The 19,257-nt window shown below is 45.5% G+C and overlaps 1 protein-coding gene across 1 annotated transcript in view; it reads left to right on the top strand.

The window, feature by feature from the left end:
- Positions 1 to 451: 451 nt before the first annotated feature.
- The window catches only part of LOC118375283 (steroid hormone receptor ERR2-like), a 78,699-nt gene continuing 59,893 nt past the window's right edge, over positions 452 to 19,257 (top strand). The window contains exons 1-2 of the mRNA XM_052471500.1: positions 452 to 873; positions 12,430 to 12,546. Coding sequence (XP_052327460.1) covers positions 459 to 873; positions 12,430 to 12,546 — 532 coding nt within the window. The 5' untranslated portion in view covers positions 452 to 458. The remainder of the gene's footprint in view (positions 874 to 12,429; positions 12,547 to 19,257) is intronic.

The following is a 19,257-nucleotide window of genomic DNA, read 5'->3' as shown; positions in this document are numbered from 1 at the left end:
ATATTATAATAGCCGTGATTCTGCGCATGCTGACAGCAACTTGTTTTGAGTTTTATTCACTTTATTCTATTTCCATTGTGTTAACATCAAAGACATGAGAAGTTAAGGCTATTTTCTCAGTCTTTTTACGCACAAAATAAATCCCTCTTATTTAGAAAGATATAAGGACTAAAAAAGGTCAGCTGGGGGTCAGGAGACGGTCCCCGGGAGGTCAGAGGTCAGGAGATGGTAAAGGAGAACGGTAAAGGTGCACACTCAGAAAGGACAGTTCAAAGGATCCCAGACAGTCTCATGTCACTGTAGGTCTCACTATCTGTCTCTTTCTTAGACAGTCCTTTTGCACAATACTGGTAGAACTGGGTGGTACACAATCATTTCAAAACATTCAAATAAAGATAAAGATTATATACAGTTATCTTCTCCTCTATTTCCTGTGTTCCTATAGGTTGCTGAGCAGGATGCCCTCTGACCTCCAGGAGCGTCACCTGACCTCCAGCTGCGGCTCCTATATCAAGACTGAGCCCTCCTCCCCCTCCTCCTCATTGGTTGACACCATCAACCACCACAGCCCCTCGGCCAATAGCGACGTCAGCGGCAGTCACATCAACGTAAACAACCTCAACGGACGCTCGCACGTCCTCGACTCCCAGCCCATGTTCAACCCGGGCATGCTGGGAGGGGGCGGAGCCTGTCTCCGGAGGTATGACGACTGCGGAGAGGGCGTGGCGGATGATTCTCCAATCAAGTGCGAGTATATGTTGAATGCGATACCAAAAAGGCTGTGTCTGGTGTGTGGGGATATCGCATCAGGTTACCACTATGGGGTCGCCTCCTGCGAGGCCTGCAAAGCCTTCTTCAAAAGGACCATACAAGGTATAGTACCACTCACTCCCTCCTTCACTCACTCACAGCGGTTCACCTCTCATGTACCTATCTGTTGAGGCCCCAGTACATTAACTGTTGGATGATCCTATGTGGTCCCTATGTGACTCAGTTGAGAGTTGCCAGGGTTACAGTCACAGATATACTAAACCAGTTGAGAGTTGCCAGGGTTACAGTCACAGATATACTAAACCAGTTGACAGTTGCCAGGGTTACAGTCACAGATATACTAAACCAGTTGAGAGTTGCCAGGGTTACAGTCACAGATATACTAAACCAGTTGAGAGTTGCCAGGGTTACAGTCACAGATATACTAAACCAGTTGACAGTTGCCAGGGTTACAGTCACAGATATACTAAACCAGTTGACAGTTGCCAGGGTTACAGTCACAGATATACTAAACCAGTTGAGAGTTGCCAGGGTTACAGTCACAGATATACTAAACCAGTTGAGAGTTGCCAGGGTTACAGTCACAAATATACTAAACCAGTTGACAGTTGCCAGGGTTACAGTCACTAAACCAGTTGACAGTTGCCAGGGTTACAGTCACAGATATACTAAACCAGTTGAGAGTTGCCAGGGTTACAGTCACAGATATACTAAACCAGTTGAGAGTTGCCAGGGTTACAGTCACAGATATACTAAACCAGTTGACAGTTGCCAGGGTTACAGTCACAGATATACTAAACCAGTTGAGAGTTGCCAGGGTTACAGTCACAGATATACTAAACCAGTTGACAGTTGCCAGGGTTACAGTCACAGATATACTAAACCAGTTGACAGTTGCCAGGGTTACAGTCACAGATATACTAAACCAGTTGACAGTTGCCAGGGTTACAGTCACAGATATACTAAACCAGTTGACAGTTGCCAGGGTTACAGTCACAGATATACTAAACCAGTTGACAGTTGCCAGTGTTACAGTCACAGATATACTAAACCAGTTGAGAGTTGCCAGGGTTACAGTCACAGATATACTAAACCAGTTGACAGTTGCCAGGGTTACAGTCATAGATATACTAAACCAGTTGCCAGGGTTACAGTCACAGATATACTAAACCAGTTGAGAGTTGCCAGGGTTACAGTCACAGATATACTTAACCAGTTGAACCAGGGTTGAGATATACTAAACCAGTTGGGAGTTGCCAGGGTTACAGTCACAGATATACTAAACCAGTTGACAGTTGCCAGGGTTACAGTCACAGATATACTAAACCAGTTGAGAGTTACCAGGGTTACAGTCACAGATATACTAAACCAGTTGAGAGTTGCCAGGGTTACAGTCACAGATATACTAAACCAGTTGACAGTTGCCAGGGTTACAGTCACAGATATACTAAACCAGTTGAGAGTTGCCAGGGTTACAGTCACAGATATACTAAACCAGTTGACAGTTGCCAGGGTTACAGTCACAGATATACTAAACCAGTTGAGAGTTACCAGGGTTACAGTCACAGATATACTAAACCAGTTGAGAGTTGCCAGGGTTACAGTCACAGATATACTAAACCAGTTGAGAGTTACCAGGGTTACAGTCACATATATACTAAACCAGTTGACAGTTGCCAGGGTTACAGTCATAGATATACTAAACCAGTAGAGAGTTACCACGGTTACAGTCACAGATATACTAAACCAGTTGAGAGTTGCCAGGGTTACAGTCACAGATATACTAAACCAGTTGAGAGTTGCCAGGGTTACAGTCACAGATATACTTAACCAGTTGACAGTTGCCTGGGTTACAGTCACAGATATACTAAACCAGTTGGGAGTTGCCAGGGTTACATTCACAGATATACTAAACCAGTTGAGAGTTGCCAGGGTTACAGTCACAGATATACTAAACCAGTTGAGAGTTGCCAGGGTTACAGTCACAGATATACTAAACCAGTTGAGAGTTGCCAGGGTTACAGTCACAGATATACTAAACCAGTTGAGAGTTGCCAGGGTTACAGTCACAGATATACTAAACCAGTTGAGAGTTGCCAGGGTTACAGTCACAGATATACTTAACCAGTTGAGAGTTGCCAGGGTTACAGTCACAGATATACTAAACCAGTTGAGAGTTGCCAGGGTTACAGTCACAGATATACTAAACCAGTTGAGAGTTGCCAGGGTTACAGTCACAGATATACTAAACCAGTTGAGAGTCGCCAGGGTTACAGTCACAGATATACTAAACCAGTTGAGAGTTGCCAGGGTTACAGTCACAGATATACTAAACCAGTTGAGAGTTGCCAGGGTTACAAAACCAGTTGCTTTGGATAAAAGTGTCTGCTAAATGCCATTTTTATTTCTATTTTTTTTAGTCAGCAGACGCTCTAATCCAGAGCAACATACAAGTAAGTAAAACGACGTCATATCATGAACATTACAAGTTTTACATCTTTCAACCCCCCCAAAAAGACGTTGCTAACGACATAATCAAATATTAGGTATAAAACAATCTTCTGCTCCGTTCCATTGGTCCCATTTTATTTGGATGGTCCGCATTGTCCATTTGTAGATGCTCTACTGGCTCAAATTAAGATCCTACGTCTGTCGTTGAAATGTTACTGATGGTCTGTAATAGTCTGTAGATGGGACTATCCATATAACAGAGATAACAGGCCCGTGTTGCCCCAATGACGTGTGTAGAGTTAGGGAAGTCATACCGTGTTGTAGTGAGTATTCATGTTTACCCAACTTTAAATACGCTGGGAATGATGTTGACGTTAGCTTTGTGTATGTGTGTGTGTGTGTGTTAGTTTATTGTTCACCCACCTGCAATTGCTAATAACCCATCCCAACCGCCTGACTATATGTGTAACGCTCGTCGTTGGAAGGAGTAGACAAAGGTGCAGCGTACATCTTTCTTTTATTGAGGCTCTGGACTGCCGACCATCGCTGGAGGCTCGTACTGCCGACCGTCGCTGGAGACTCCGGGCCATGGATCGTCACTGGAGGCTCCGGGCCATGGATCATCACTGGAGGCTTAGGGCCATGGATCATCACTGGAGGCTCCGGGCCATGGATCATCACTGGAGGCTTAGGGCCATGGATCGTCACTGGAGGCTCCGGGCCATGGATCATCACTGGAGGCTTAGGGCCATGGATCATCACTGGAGGCTTCGTGCGTGGAGCAGGCACAGGACATACCAGGCTGGAGACACGCACTGGAGGCCGGGTGCCAGGAGCTGGCACAGGATATCCTGGACCGAGGAGACTCACTGGAGACCAGGCGCGCTGAGCCGGTGCAGGATATCCTGGACCGAGGAGGCTCACTAGAGACCAGGCGCTCTGAGCCGACACCATCCGACCTGGACAGATGCCCACTTTCGCACGGCAAGTGTGGGGAGCTGGCACAGCACACACCGGACTGTGGATGTGTACTGGAGAACGCAAAACATGGTGCTGCCCGTATCACCACAAAACATGGTGCCTGCCTGACCACACGCTCCCCATGGGGAGTTGGCTCTGGTACAACCCCTGGCTCCGCCAACCACCCCGTGGTTGCGAACCCCGGAGTCTCCTCCTACGTCCAGGAGGTGCTCCACTCCCTTCTCTCCCGTGCCCCTGCTTCTCCTGGCCACGCTGCTTGGTCCGTTTGTGGTGGGATCTTCTGTAACGCTCGTCGTTGGAAGGAGTAGACCAAGGTGCAGCGTGGTAGGCGTACATCTTTATTTTATTGATGACCCCGAAAAACAACATATACAAACCAAAACGCACAGTTCTGTAGGGCTGGAAAGCAACTATACAAAAACAAGATCCCACAAACTAAGGTGGGCAAAAGGCTGCCTAAGTATGATCCCCAATCAGAGACAACGATAGACAGCTGCCTCTGATTGGGAACCATACACAGCCAACAAAGAAATAGACAACATAGATTGCCCACTCTAGTCACACCCTGACTTAACCAAATAGAGAATTAAAAGATCTCTTAAGGTCAAGGTGTGACAATATGTGACAAAGTGAAAATCTGAGGCTCGTACCCGACCCTGACCTGCTAATATAGAACATGAGCTGTAGGCCCAACTAGGTCTCACAGTCTTACGTCAGAATTAGACTCATCCATTTTTCTCAAACATAAAATTTCGAAGATGTTGCAAATGTGTTTAATTAAGTTTAGGCATCTACAGGATCGGTAAGTAACAAGAAAAATTCCCAGGATATCGACGTATCTGATATTGGCAGAAAGCTTAAATCCTTGTTAATCTAACTGCACTGTCCAATTTACAGTAGCTATTACAGTGAAATAATACCATGCTATTGTTTGAGGAGCGTGCACAGTTATGAACTTGAAAAGTTATTAATAAACAAATTAGGCACATTTGGGCAGTCTTGATACAAAACTTTGAACAGAAAGGCAATGGTTCATTGGATCAGTCGAAAACTTTGAACATACACTGCTGCCATCTTGTGGCCAAAATCTAAATTGCACCTGGGCTGTAATAATACATTATGACCATGCTCTTACACCTCAAAGGTGATAAAAAAAATGCATGTTTTTTTCTTTGTATTATCTTTTACCAGATCTAATGTGTTATATTCTCCGACATTGATTTCACATTTCCACAAACTTCGAAGTGTTTACTTTCAAATATTATCATGAATATGCATATGCTTGCTTCAAGTCCTGAGCAACAGGCAGTTAAATTTGGATGTGTCATTTTTTGGCGAAAATTAAATTTAAAAAAATCCTTAAGATGAAAGAAAATCTCTAAAACAACTTTCTATCGCTGGATTCAAACTTGCAACCTTTGGTATCAGAGGCAGATGCTTATCTTCACACACAAAGTATGTCACATTTTAAAAAGATCAATTATGGAAGTGGGCGGTGTTCAGCCATAATTTCAACTTTGTGGCTGTGTTAACAAGTGACGACCAGGGAGAATGCTTTTGCAAGCAAAGGACGTAGCCTGATGACGAAATGCTTTACTCAGTGAGGTCACTCCTATAGAATTATACTGTATGGTCACTCCCACAGAGGCCAAATCTGAAGGGTTGATATCCTAGGCTTATATGTGCTGTGTGTTCAATAGCCTGTTGATGACGTTACACCAAGAAACACTTACCTTGATGAAAGCCCCCAACCTAAAGAAACAATGACCTTGATTAAAGCCCCCAACATCAGGAAATTTAAAGTGGCTTTCTTCTGGAACCAAGTTACAGCTTCCTCAGTACATAAACACCCACACAACAATATAACAAGTCATACTGTGGGGTGTTGGACCCAGTCAGGTCTCTATATAACAATATAACAAGTCATACTGTGGGGTGCTGGACCCAGTCAGGTCTTTATATAACAAGTCATACTGTGGGGTGCTGGACCCAGTCAGGTCTTTATATAACAAGTCATACTGTGGGGTGCTGGACCCAGTCATATATAACAAGTCATACTGTGTGTGGGGTGTTGGACCCAGTCAGGTCTTTATATAACAAGTCATACTGTGGGGTGTTGGACCCAGTCAGGTCTTTATATAACAAGTCATACTGTGGGGTGCTGGACCCAGTCAGGTCTTTATATAACAAGTCATACTGTGGGGTGTTGGACCCAGTCAGGTCTTTATATAACAAGTCATACTGTGGGGTGTTGGACCCAGTCAGGTCTTTATATAACAAGTCATACTGTGGGGTGTTGGACCCAGTCAGGTCTTTATATAACAAGTCATACTGTGGGGTGTTGGACCCAGTCAGGTCTTTATATAACAAGTCATACTGTGGGGTGTTGGACCCAGTCAGGTCTTTATATAACAAGTCATACTGTGGGGTGCTGGACCCAGTCAGGTCTTTATATAACAAGTCATACTGTGGGGTGCTGGACCCAGTCAGGTCTTTATATAACAAGTCATACTGTGGGGTGTTGGACCCAGTCAGGTCTTTATATAACAAGTCATACTGTGGGGTGCTGGACCCAGTCAGGTCTTTATATAACAAGTCATACTGTGGGGTGCTGGACCCAGTCAGGTCTTTATATAACAAGTCATACTGTGGGGTGCTGGACCCAGTCAGGTCTTTATATAACAAGTCATACTGTGGGGTGTTGGACCCAGTCAGGTCTTTATATAACAAGTCATACTGTGGGGTGCTGGACCCAGTCAGGTCTTTATATAACAAGTCATACTGTGGGGTGTTGGACCCAGTCAGGTCTTTATATAACAAGTCATACTGTGGGGTGCTGGACCCAGTCAGGTCTTTATATAACAAGTCATACTGTGGGGTGCTGGACCCAGTCAGGTCTTTATATAACAAGTCATACTGTGGGGTGCTGGACCCAGTCAGGTCTTTATATAACAAGTCATACTGTGGGGTGCTGGACCCAGTCAGGTCTTTATATAACAAGTCATACTGTGGGGTGCTGGACCCAGTCAGGTCTTTATATAACAAGTCATACTGTGGGGTGTTGGACCCAGTCAGGTCTTTATGTAACAAGTCATACTGTGGGGTGCTGGACCCAGTCAGGTCTTTATATAACAAGTCATACTGTGGGGTGTTGGACCCAGTCAGGTCTTTATATAACAAGTCATACTGTGGGGTGCTGGACCCAGTCAGGTCTTTATATAACAAGTCATACTGTGGGGTGTTGGACCCAGTCAGGTCTTTATATAACAAGTCATACTGTGGGGTGCTGGACCCAGTCAGGTCTTTATATAACAAGTCATACTGTGGGGTGTTGGACCCAGTCAGGTCTTTATGTAACAAGTCATACTGTGGGGTGCTGGACCCAGTCAGGTCTTTATATAACAAGTCATACTGTGGGGTGCTGGACCCAGTCAGGTCTTTATATAACAATATAACAAGTCATACTGTGGGGTGTTGGACCCAGTCAGGTCTTTATATAACAAGTCATACTGTGGGGTGCTGGACCCAGTCAGGTCTTTATATAACAAGTCATACTGTGGGGTGTTGGACCCAGTCAGGTCTTTATGTAACAAGTCATACTGTGGGGTGCTGGACCCAGTCAGGTCTTTATATAACAAGTCATACTGTGGGGTGCTGGACCCAGTCAGGTCTTTATATAACAAGTCATACTGTGGGGTGCTGGACCCAGTCAGGTCTTTATATAACAAGTCATACTGTGGGGTGCTGGACCCAGTCAGGTCTTTATATAACAAGTCATACTGTGGGGTGCTGGACCCAGTCAGGTCCTTGACACCTTCACCCACTCCCCCGCTGAAAGATCAGCCACAAAATGTTGGCACCATTGTAGTAGGTTGTAATCAAGCCCTGGTCTTCAGCATGGGAACGGAAGAGGACGACATGGTGAGGTCGTCTCAGGTTGGACTACTGAAGACCACCAGCGGTCCTCCTCTCTCCTCTGTGGCATTGAGTTGCCCATCACCAGTCCCTCCTTACTTCCTTTCCGCTTCTCCTCTGCTTCGTCGGAGGATAGATCTTAATGGAACTCATCTGTCTGATACCATAGGAGGGCTCAGTCAATAACAATCAGCATTGATGGGCCACTGTGACTAAAAACCTGGCTGTTCAGTGGGTGGGGGGTTAGTGTGTGTGGGGAAATCAGGGGTGGGTGGGAAATCAGGGGTGGTCAGTTAGGACACTAAGGCAATAACAATAGAAGAGAGAGAGAGAGAGAGAGAGAGAGAGAGAGAGAGAGAGAGAGTTGAGGAAAAAGAGAGAGATGAGGAAAGAGAGGGAGATGAGGAAAGAGAGGGAGATGAGTAGCGAGAGATGAGAGAGAGAAAGATACATTCTTGGCACTGGTTGAAAGGAGAGGCCCTCCTTCCTAATGGATTGGTGGTAGGGATGGTGGAGGACAAGGAGAGATCCAGCTAGAGTGGGGATGAGAAGGTGGAGCACAGCATTGCATAATAATATATCAACATTTAGAGGAAAAGAAGAGAGGTTAAGGAAGGGTAGAAGAGTGCCGGAGAGAGAAGAACGTCCTCTGAGGGGATAAAAAGATGGACAGGAGAGCTGATTAAAGTAAGGGGGTACTATAACCTTATAACCTTATGAAATAACCTGATACATTAAGGGGATATGTGAGGATACTCTGTTAGATTTGATGTTAACGTGATGTTTTATGGACAGGGTCAGAATGGACCTGTTTTTCCCTGCATCAGCTTACTGTTACAATAGGTTTAAATTATGGAATTATTACTACTGAAATGGTATTATTATTACTACAATTATGACATCATTACTATGGTTACGACATTATTACTATGGTTACGACATTATTACTACAGTTACGACATTGTTACTATGGTTACGGCATTATTACTATGGTTACGACATTATTGCAACAGTTATGACATTATTACTACGGTTATGACATTATTACAACAGTTTGACATTATTACTATGGTTATGACATTATTACTACGGTTACGACATTATTACTATGGTTACGACATGATTACAACAGTTTGACATTATCACTACAGTTACAAAATTATTACTATGGTTACGACATTATTACAACAGTTTGACAATATTACAATGGTTACGACATTATTATTACAGTTATGCCATCATTATTACTACTGAACAGACAGTATCATTGCCTCATTTTGACATTATAACTATGGTTACAACATTATTACAACAGTTTGACATTATTACTACAGGTATGACATTATTACTACAGTTGTGACATTATTACCACAGTTATGACATTATTACTACGGTTACAACATGATTACTACGGTTACAACATTATTACTATGGTTACAACATTATTACCACGGTTACAACATTATTACTACAGTTTAACATTATTACTATGGTCACAACATTATTACAACATTATTACAACAGTTTAACATTATTACTACGGTTACAACATTATTACAACAATTTAACATTATTACTACGGTCACAACATTATTACTAACAATTTGACATGATTATTATAACAGTTTCAAGTTTCAAGTTGTTAATGCCACAAGTATAGTGAAATGTATTTCTTGCCAACTCCTAAACTAAACTAATATCATTGATTCATTGAACTAACGACATTGTCCTGACAGTTATGACAATTGCATCAAGTTTCAGTGCCTACGAATGACTTACGAAATTCATAAACAACACCGTTCAGAAATATGTATTACACTAGATCAAGGTCGACAAGTGTTGATGAGCTGAATCAAGCGTGCTAGAGCTGGGCTTTGGGAGAAAACGTACAGTCATGCATTTCTTCAGGAACTAACTCTAGATCGTTTTTTACTAACCCCAAACGTCACGGCATAAAGGTTGTACCAACATCCTGGCGTCGAGCCACAGCCCCCACACAACACACACACACACACACACACACACACACACACACACACACACACACACACACACACACACACACACACACACACACACACACACACACACACACACACACACACACACACACACACACACACACACACACACACACACACACACACACACACACACAGCACCTGGCTCTTGTCATTAAATGCATCTTTAGTGTTGCAGAACGTAATTTTAAAAATGTTTAATCAACAGGGATTATTCCTGGTCTTTGAGGAGAGTTTAGTCATTGACTGTTTCTGTCTGAATGTAAAAGGTCTTTTTTTTTTTACACAAGAGTACATGTTCATCCTTCAACTTGAACTCTCAATGCACAAGAAGGAAGTAAACAGCAGGCCTCATCCTTCTGTTACCGCGGATAGGTCTGGTCTCCTGGATGTTTAGGGAGGGTGCATGATTACAATGCAGTGAATTATTCTCCAATCAAACTGCAGAGAGAGACGGACTTGAATATCGAGCGGCTTCGCTACATGACAGGTTACAGACGGGCCCTTTAGACTGGCAACAATAACAATAGGTCTGGGTCTGGGTCTGGGTCTGGTCTGGGTCTGGGTCTGGGCCTGGTCTGGGTCTGGGTCTGGTCTGGGTCTGGTCTGGGTCTGGTCTGGTCTAGATCTGGGTCTGGTCTGGGTCTGGGTCTGGTCTGGGTCTGGTCTGGGTCTGGTCTAGATCTGGGTCTGGTCTGGTCTAGATCTGGGTCTGGTCTGGGTCTGGGTCTGGTCTGGATCTGGGTCTGGTCTGGATCTGGGTCTGGTCTGGGTCTGGTCTGGTCTAGATCTGGGTCTGGTCTGGGTCTGGGTCTGGTCTGGGTCTGGGTCTGGTCTGGGTCTGGTCTGGGTCTGGGTCTGGATCTGGATCTGGGTCTGGTCTGACTCTGGGTATGGTCTGGGTCTGGTCTGGGTCTGGTCTGGATCTGGGTCTGGGTCTCGGTCTGTGTCTCGTCTGGCCTGGGTCTGGTCTGGCCTGGGTCTGGTCTGGGTCTAGATCTGGGTCTGGTCTGGTCTGGTCTGGTCTGGGTCTGGTCTGGTCTAGATCTGGGTCTGGTCTGGTCTAGATCTGGGTCGGGTCTGGGTCTGGGTCTGGTCTGGGTCTGGGTCTGGTCTAGATCTGGGTCTGGTCTGGTCTAGATCTGGGTCTGGTCTGGGTCTGGGTCTGGTCTGGCTCTGGGTCTGGTCTGGATCTGGGTCTGGTTCTGGGTCTGGGTCTGGGTCTGGGTCTGGGTCTGGGTCTGGGTCTGGGTCTGGGTCTGGATCTGGGTATGGTCTGGGTCTGGGTCTGGATCTGGATCTGGGTCTGGTCTTGATCTGGGTCTGGGTCTCGGTCTGTGTCTCGTCTGGCCTGGGTCTATTCTGGCCTGGGTCTGGTCTGGGTCTAGTCTAGGTCTGGTCTAGGTCTGGTCTGGGTCTGGTCTGGTCTGGTCTGGATCTGGATCTGGTCTGGGTCTGGATCTGGTCTGAATCTGGATCTGGGTCTGTCTGGGTCTATTCTGGCTCTGGTCTGGGTCTGGTCTGGGTCTGGGTCTGGGTCTGGGTCTGGGTCTGGGTCTGGGTCTGGGTCTGGGTCTGGGTCGGAATCTGGTCTGGATCTGGTCTGTCTTTCTTGAAATGGCAGCTGCCTGAAATCTACAGCATATACTCAGTTTGTTTTTTAGGCAACTGCTACTATTGCAATGGAAAGAGAGATCATCAACTGCTAATTTTGCAACAGAAAGAGAGATCATCAACTACTACTATTGTAATACATGGAAAGAGAGATCATCAACTGCTAATTTTGCAACGGAAAGAGAGATCATCAACTGCTACTATTGTAATACATGGAAAGAGAGATCATCATCTGCTAATTTTGCAACGGAAAGAGAGATCATCAACTGCTACTATTGTAACAGAAAGAGAGAAAGCACGTTTCTTACACAGGATGCATTTCAAAGTGCTTAACTAATAAAATAACACAAGGTGAAAAAGAGAAAACACAAAACGTTTCTATTCAACTATGAAATCAAGACAGATATGAATGAAATTAAGAGTTAAATTAAAATAACTGAATATGTGAGGGGTATGAGGGAAAAATAGAGCTGTCCAGTCACTAACCATGGTCTTGTCTTCTCTACTCTCTCCCCAGGGAACATAGAGCTGTCCAGTCACTAACCATGGTCTTCTCTACTCTCTCCCCAGGGAACATAGAGCTGTCCAGTCACTAACCATGGTCTTCTCTACTCTCTCCCCAGGGAACATAGAGCTGTCCAGTCACTAACCATGGTCTTCTCTACTCTCTTCCCAGGGAACATAGAGTACAGCTGTCCAGCCACTAACGACTGTCAAATCACCAAGAGGAGACGCAAGTCCTGCCAGGCCTGTCGCTTCATGAAGTGTCTCAAAGTGGGCATGCTCAAGGAGGGTGAGTCCATATCCCTCGAACCATTTGTCTCTCTCTGTCTGTCTCTCTCTGTCTCGCTCTGTCTCTCTCTGTCTCGCTCTGTCTCTCTCTGTCTCTGTCTGTCTCGCTCTGTCTCTCTCTGTCTCTCTCTTTCTGTCTCGCTCTGTCTCTCTTTGTATCTTTCTGTCTCTCTCTCTCTTATCGCTTTCTATAGCTGTCTGTCTCTGTCTCTTTCTGTCTCGCTCTGTCTCTCTCTGTCTCTTTCTGTCTCTCTCTTTCTGTCTCTCTCTGTCTGTCTCTCTTTGTCTCTCTCTGTCTGTCTCTCTTTGTCTCTTTCTGTCTCTCTCTCTTCTCGCTTTCTATTGCTGTCTGTCCATCCTTTTTTTTCAGTTGTTTGGTCAGTCAAAAGGGTCAAATGGTCAAAAGTGTCTCTGTATACGAACGGGATGATATTTTCAGAAGTTCCAAAAGGGTATTGTAGGAAGGCTAGCTGCAGCTAGTGAGATACCGTGACATCATCTCTTAGCCTGACACGCGGCTCTGTAGGCCTTGTACGGCCCGGGCTATCTGTTCTGCTGAGGAGATCCATCCCTCCCTACCTCTATACAGTCTGACTGAGGGACAGAGGAAATGTGTAACAGTTTTCCCCATGAGCTCGCTCTCTCTCTCTCTCTCTCTCTCTCTCTCTCTCTCTCTCTCTCTCTCTCTCTCTCTCTCTCTCTCTCTCTCTCTCTCTCTCTCTCTCTCTCTCTCTCTCTCTCTCTCTCTCTCTCTCTCTCTCTCTGTCTCTCTCTATTGCGTATTGTCTCTCTCTATTGCTCTCTCTAAGCGTATTGATCCATTAAAATGTTTTCCCAACATCCCAAGTCACTTCCTGCTTGTGATATTGTTCCATTCCTGTTACAGTTCCCCTGGAGAGGTTCTGGATTCACAAGTAAAGGTTTACAGGTTGGAACAGAGATATAAGTTGGCCCTTTAAAGTATGTGGACATGAGGCATACAGTATATGGACAAATTAAAAAACACATTTCATTTGTGTGGTTGATTTCCAATGGATTGGTCTAGATAGATTCAGTTGTGTGAAGTGGTACCCTATCCCCTACGTAGTGCACTGCTTTTACAGTCCAGATATGGGCGCTGGCCAAAAGAAGTGCACTATATGGAACAGCAGGGACTGTCACAAAACACAGGCACATTTTACCTTTATTTAACTAGGCAAGTCAGTTAAAGAACAGTGGGTTGACTGCCTTGTTCAGGGATTCCATCTTGCAACACTTTAACCACCTGCCGCCCAGCACATGCATACATACACTCACACACACACACACATAACATACCCACGACACACACACACATAACATACCCACTACACACACACACCATAACATACCCACGACACACACACACACATAACATACCCACGACACACACACACACATAATATACGCACTACACACATACACATAACATACGCACTACACACACACGATAACATACACACTACACACACACACACATAATATACGCACTACACACATACACATAACATACGCACTACACACACACGATAACATACACACTACACACACACACATAACATACGCACTACACATATAACATACACATAACATACACACTACACACACGATAATATACGCACCACACACACACATACACATTACATACGCACTACACACACACGATAATATACGCACTACACACATACACATAACATACGCACTACACACACACACGATAATATACGCACTACACACATACACATAACATACGCACTACACACACACGATAACATACACACTACACACACACACACGATAATATACGCACGACACACACAATAACATACGCACTACACACACACACACACACACGATAATATACGCACACACACACACACACACTACACACACACACATAACATACGCACACACATAACATACGCACTACACACACACACGATAACATACACACTACACACACACACACGATAATATACGCACGACACACACACACACAATAACATACGCACTACTCACACACACACTACACACACACATAATAAACCCCAGGAAGAGTAGCTGCTGCCTTGGCAGGAACTAATGGGGGTCTATAATAAACCCCAGGAAGAGTAGCTGCTGCCTTGACAGGAACTAATGGGGTCTATAATAAACCCCAGAAAGAGTAGCTGCTGCCTTGGCAGGAACTAATGGGGATCCATAATAAACCCCAGGAAGAGTAGCTGCTGCCTTGGCAGGGAAGTAATGGGGGTCTATAATAAACCCCAGGAAGAGTAGCTGCTGCCTTGGCAGGAACTAATGGGGGTCTATAATAAACCCCAGGAAAAGTAGCTGCTGCCTCGGCAGGAACTAATGGGGGTCTATAATAAACCCCAAGAAGAGTAGCTGCTGCCTTGGCAGGAACTAATGGGGGTCTATAATAAACTCCACGAAGAGTAGCTGCTGCCTTGGCAGGAACTAATGGGGATCCATAATAAACCCCAGGAAGAGTAGCTGCTGCCTTGGCAGGAACTAATGGGGTCTATAATAAACCCCAGGAAGAGTAGCTGCTGCCTTGACAGGAACTAATGGGGATCCATAATAAACCCCAGGAAGAGTAGCTGCTGTCTTGACAGGAACTAATGGGGATCCATAATAAACCCCAGGAAGAGTAGCTGCTGCCTTGGCAGATGGGAACTAATGGGGGTCTATAATAAACCCCAGGAAGAGTAGCTGCTGCCTTGACAGGAACTAATGGGGGTCTATAATAAACCCCAGGAAGAGTAGCTGCTGCCTTGACAGGAACTAATGGGGGTCTATAATAAACCCCAGGAAGAGTAGCTGCTGCCTTGGCAGGAACTAATGGGGATCCATAATAAACCCCAGGAAGAGTAGCTGCTGCCTTGGCAGGAACTAATGGGGGTCTATAATAAACCCCAGGAAGAGTAGCTGCTGCCTTGACAGGAACTAATGGGGGTCTATAATAAACCCCAGGAAGAGTAGCTGCTGCCTTGGCAGGAACTAATGGGGATCCATAATAAACCCCAGGAAGAGTAGCTGCTGCCTTGACAGGAACTAATGGGGGTCTATAATTAATAAACCCCAGGAAGAGTAGCTGCTGCCTTGGCAGGAACTAACGGGGGTCTATAATAAACCCCGCGAAGAGTAGCTGCTGCCTTGGCAGGAACTAATGGGGATCCATAATAAACCCCACGAAGAGTAGCTGCTGCCTTGACAGGAACTAATGGGGATCCATAATAAACCCCAGGAAGAGTAGCTGCTGCCTTGACAGGAACTAATGGGGATCCATAATAAACCCCAGGAAGAGTAGCTGCTGCCTTGGCAGGAACTAATGGGGGTCTATAATAAACCCCAGGAAGAGTAGCTGCTGCCTTGACAGGAACTAATGGGGATCCATAATAAACCCCAGGAAGAGTAGCTGCTGCCTTGGCAGGAACTAATGAGGATCCATAATAAACCCCAGGAAGAGTAGCTGCTGCCTTGGCAGGAACTAATGGGGGTCTATAATAAACCCCAGGAAGAGTAGCTGCTGCCTTGGCAGGAACTAATGGGGGTCTAAAATAAACCCCAGGAAGAGTAGCTGCTGTCTTGGCAGGAATGAATGGGGGTCTATAATAAACCCCCAGGAAGAGTAGCTGCTGCCTGGGCAGGAACTAATAGGGATCCATAATAAACCCCAGGAAGAGTAGCTGCTGCCTTGGCAGGAACTAATGGGGATCCATAATAAATACCAGGAAGAGAAGCTGCTGCCTTGACAGGAACTAATGGGGATCCATAATAAACCCCAGGAAGAGTAGCTGCTGCCTTGACAGGAACTAATGGGGATCCATAATAAACCCCAGGAAGAGCAGCTGCTGCCTTGGCAGGAACTAATGGGGGTCTATAATAAACCCCAGGGAGAGTAGCTGCTGCCTTGACAGGAACTAATGGGGATCCATAATAAACTCCAGGAAGAGTAGCTGCTGCCTTGGCAGGAACTAATCGGGGTCTATAATAAACCCCAGGAAGAGTAGCTGCTGCCTTGACAGGAACTAATGGGGATCCATAATAAACCCCAGGAAGAGTAGCTGCTGCCTTGACAGGACCTAATGGGAACCCCTCATAAATACAAATAAATATATAGGGAATAGGACAATATACCCAATCACAGACACAGTAATTATACACCACTGTCAACGCTCTCCCGTTCGGTATGAAACTATGGAACCAGCCGACAAGCCGACAAACAGACCGTTAAATACCGTGTGGAGCCAGATCGTGTGTCAGCTTCTTGGTAGTCGTTCGTCAGTGGGCCTATAACTCACATTTAACAACATAGCTGTGTGTGTGTCTATCAACAACAACAACAGACAACTAGGTCATACCACAGGTCATTGTTCTGTCGTAACCACCCCTATGTATAACCGATCCACCGAACCATGTGTCCATCCATCCGTCCCACTGGAAAGTGTCCCTCCTCCCCTGCCTTAGTTTTGACACCGGACCAAAACAAACAAAGTTTAAAGCTATAAAGCTCAACCTATTATCTGCCCTCTTCTCACTAGATACACTGATACTGTAACACCACTGCCTTGATGCAGACAGAGTGTGAAGGGAATCCTGCCTCTCCGGCCCACAGCCCTCTTCTCACTAGATACACTGATACTGTCAGCCACTGCCTTGATGCAGACAGAGTGTGAAGGGAATCCTGCCTCTCCGGCCCACAGCCCTCTTCTCACTAGATACACTGATACTGTCAGCCACTGCCAGCGGGCGAGAGTTGAGTTGTCACAAATGGCACCCTATTTCATGTATAATACACCACTTTTGATGAAGAGGTTGGCGGTAGGTGGGTCTCTGAAAATGACGGTGTTACACTGAAAACAGAAATAGGACATGGAATGGCGACACAACCCTCTCAGACTTCAGGCTTTGATCATGGTGTCAGGGAGGGAATCTAGAGGTGCCCTAAAATGTACTGTTGTAATCACACACAGAGCAGGGTGGCAACGTGATCAAGATCAAGACCTGATCACAATGTGAAAATGCAAACACTGAGAGTGTCTTGCCATTGGAAATTGATACATACACTGTATATACAAAAGTATGTGGACACCACTTCAAATTAGTGGATTTGTGGAGTCATGATAATCTCCATAGAAACACATTGTCAGTGGAATGGCCTTACTGAAGAGCTCAGTGACTGTCAACGTGGCACCGTCATAGGATGTCACCTTTCCAACAAGTCAGTTTGTCAAATTTCTGCCCTACTAGAGCTGCCCCGGTCAACCGTAAGAGCTGTTATTGTGAAGTGGAAACGTCTAGGAGCAACAACGGCTCAGCCGCAAAGTGGTAGGTCACACAAGCTCACAGACCGGGTCCGCCGAGTGCTGAAGCTCATAAGAAATAGTTTGCCCTCGGTCACAACACTCACTTCCAAGTTCCAAACCGCGTCTGGAAGCGACGTCAAGAACTGTTCGTCGCGATCTTCATGAAATGGGTTTCCATGGCCGAGCAGCCGCACACAAGACTAAGATCACCATGCGCAACTCCAAGTGTCGACTGGAGTGATGTGAAGCTCGTTGCCACTGGACTCTGCTGCAGCGAAATGTGTTCTCTGGAGTGATGAATCACGCTTTACCATCTGGCAGTCCCACGGGCAACTCTGGGTTTGGCGGATGCCAGGAGAATGCTACATGTCCCAATGCATAGTGCCAACTGTAAAGTTTGGTGGAGGAGGAATAATGGTCTGGGGCTGTTGTTCATGGTTCAGGCCCCTTAGTTCCAGTGAAGGTAGATCTTAACACAACAGCATACAATGATGTTCTAGGTGATTCTGTGTTTCCAACTTTGCGGCAACAGTTTGGGAAATAGCGAACTGTTTCAGCATGACAATGTCCCCTTGCACAAAGCGAGGTCCGTGCACAAAGCGAGGTGCACAAAGCGAGGTCCGTGCACAAAGCGAGGTCCGTGCACAAAGCGAGGTCCGTGCACAAAGCGAGGTCCGTGCACAAAGCGAGGTCCGTGCACAAAGCGAGGTCCGTGCACAAACTGAACACTGACTGTGAGCCCGGCCTAATCGCACCAACATCAGTGCCCGACCACACCAATGCTCTTGTGGCTGAATGGAAGCAAGTCCCCTCAGCAATGTTCAAACATCTAGTGGAAAGCCTTCCCAGAAGAGTGGAGGCTGTTATAGCAGCAATGTTCCTACATCTAGTGGAAAGCCTTCCCAGAAGAGTGGAGGCTGTTATAGCAGCAATGTTCCAACATCTAGTGGAAAGCCTTCCCAGAAGAGTGGAGGCTGTTATAGCAGCAATGTTCCAACATCTAGTGGAAAAGCCTTCCCAGACGAGTGGAGGCTGTTATAGCAGCAAAATGTTCAAACATTTAATGGAAAGCCTTAAGAAGATGGAGGCTGTTTAGCAGCAATGTTCCAACATCTACAGTGGAAAGCCTTCCCAGAAGAGTGGAGACTGTTATAGCGCAATGTTACCATCTGAGTGGAAGGACCCATTTTTCTCATGATTTTTAGAATGAGATGTTTAGCAGCAATGTTCTTTTTGGTCATCTGGTGAAAGCATTTCCCAGAAATGATATTGGGCAAGGGATGTTTCAGTTTCACACAAACAAATTAAAAGTATTTAGTCAAAATTCATCAGATATAAAATAACTGTGTTATTGTGCTGTAATATTGTGCAAAAGTGAGCATTTC

This window comes from Oncorhynchus keta, chromosome 19, assembly GCF_023373465.1.
Source record: "Oncorhynchus keta strain PuntledgeMale-10-30-2019 chromosome 19, Oket_V2, whole genome shotgun sequence".
In the NCBI taxonomy this organism is placed as follows: domain Eukaryota; kingdom Metazoa; phylum Chordata; class Actinopteri; order Salmoniformes; family Salmonidae; genus Oncorhynchus; species Oncorhynchus keta.
This window is presented reverse-complemented; position numbering and strand designations above follow the sequence as displayed.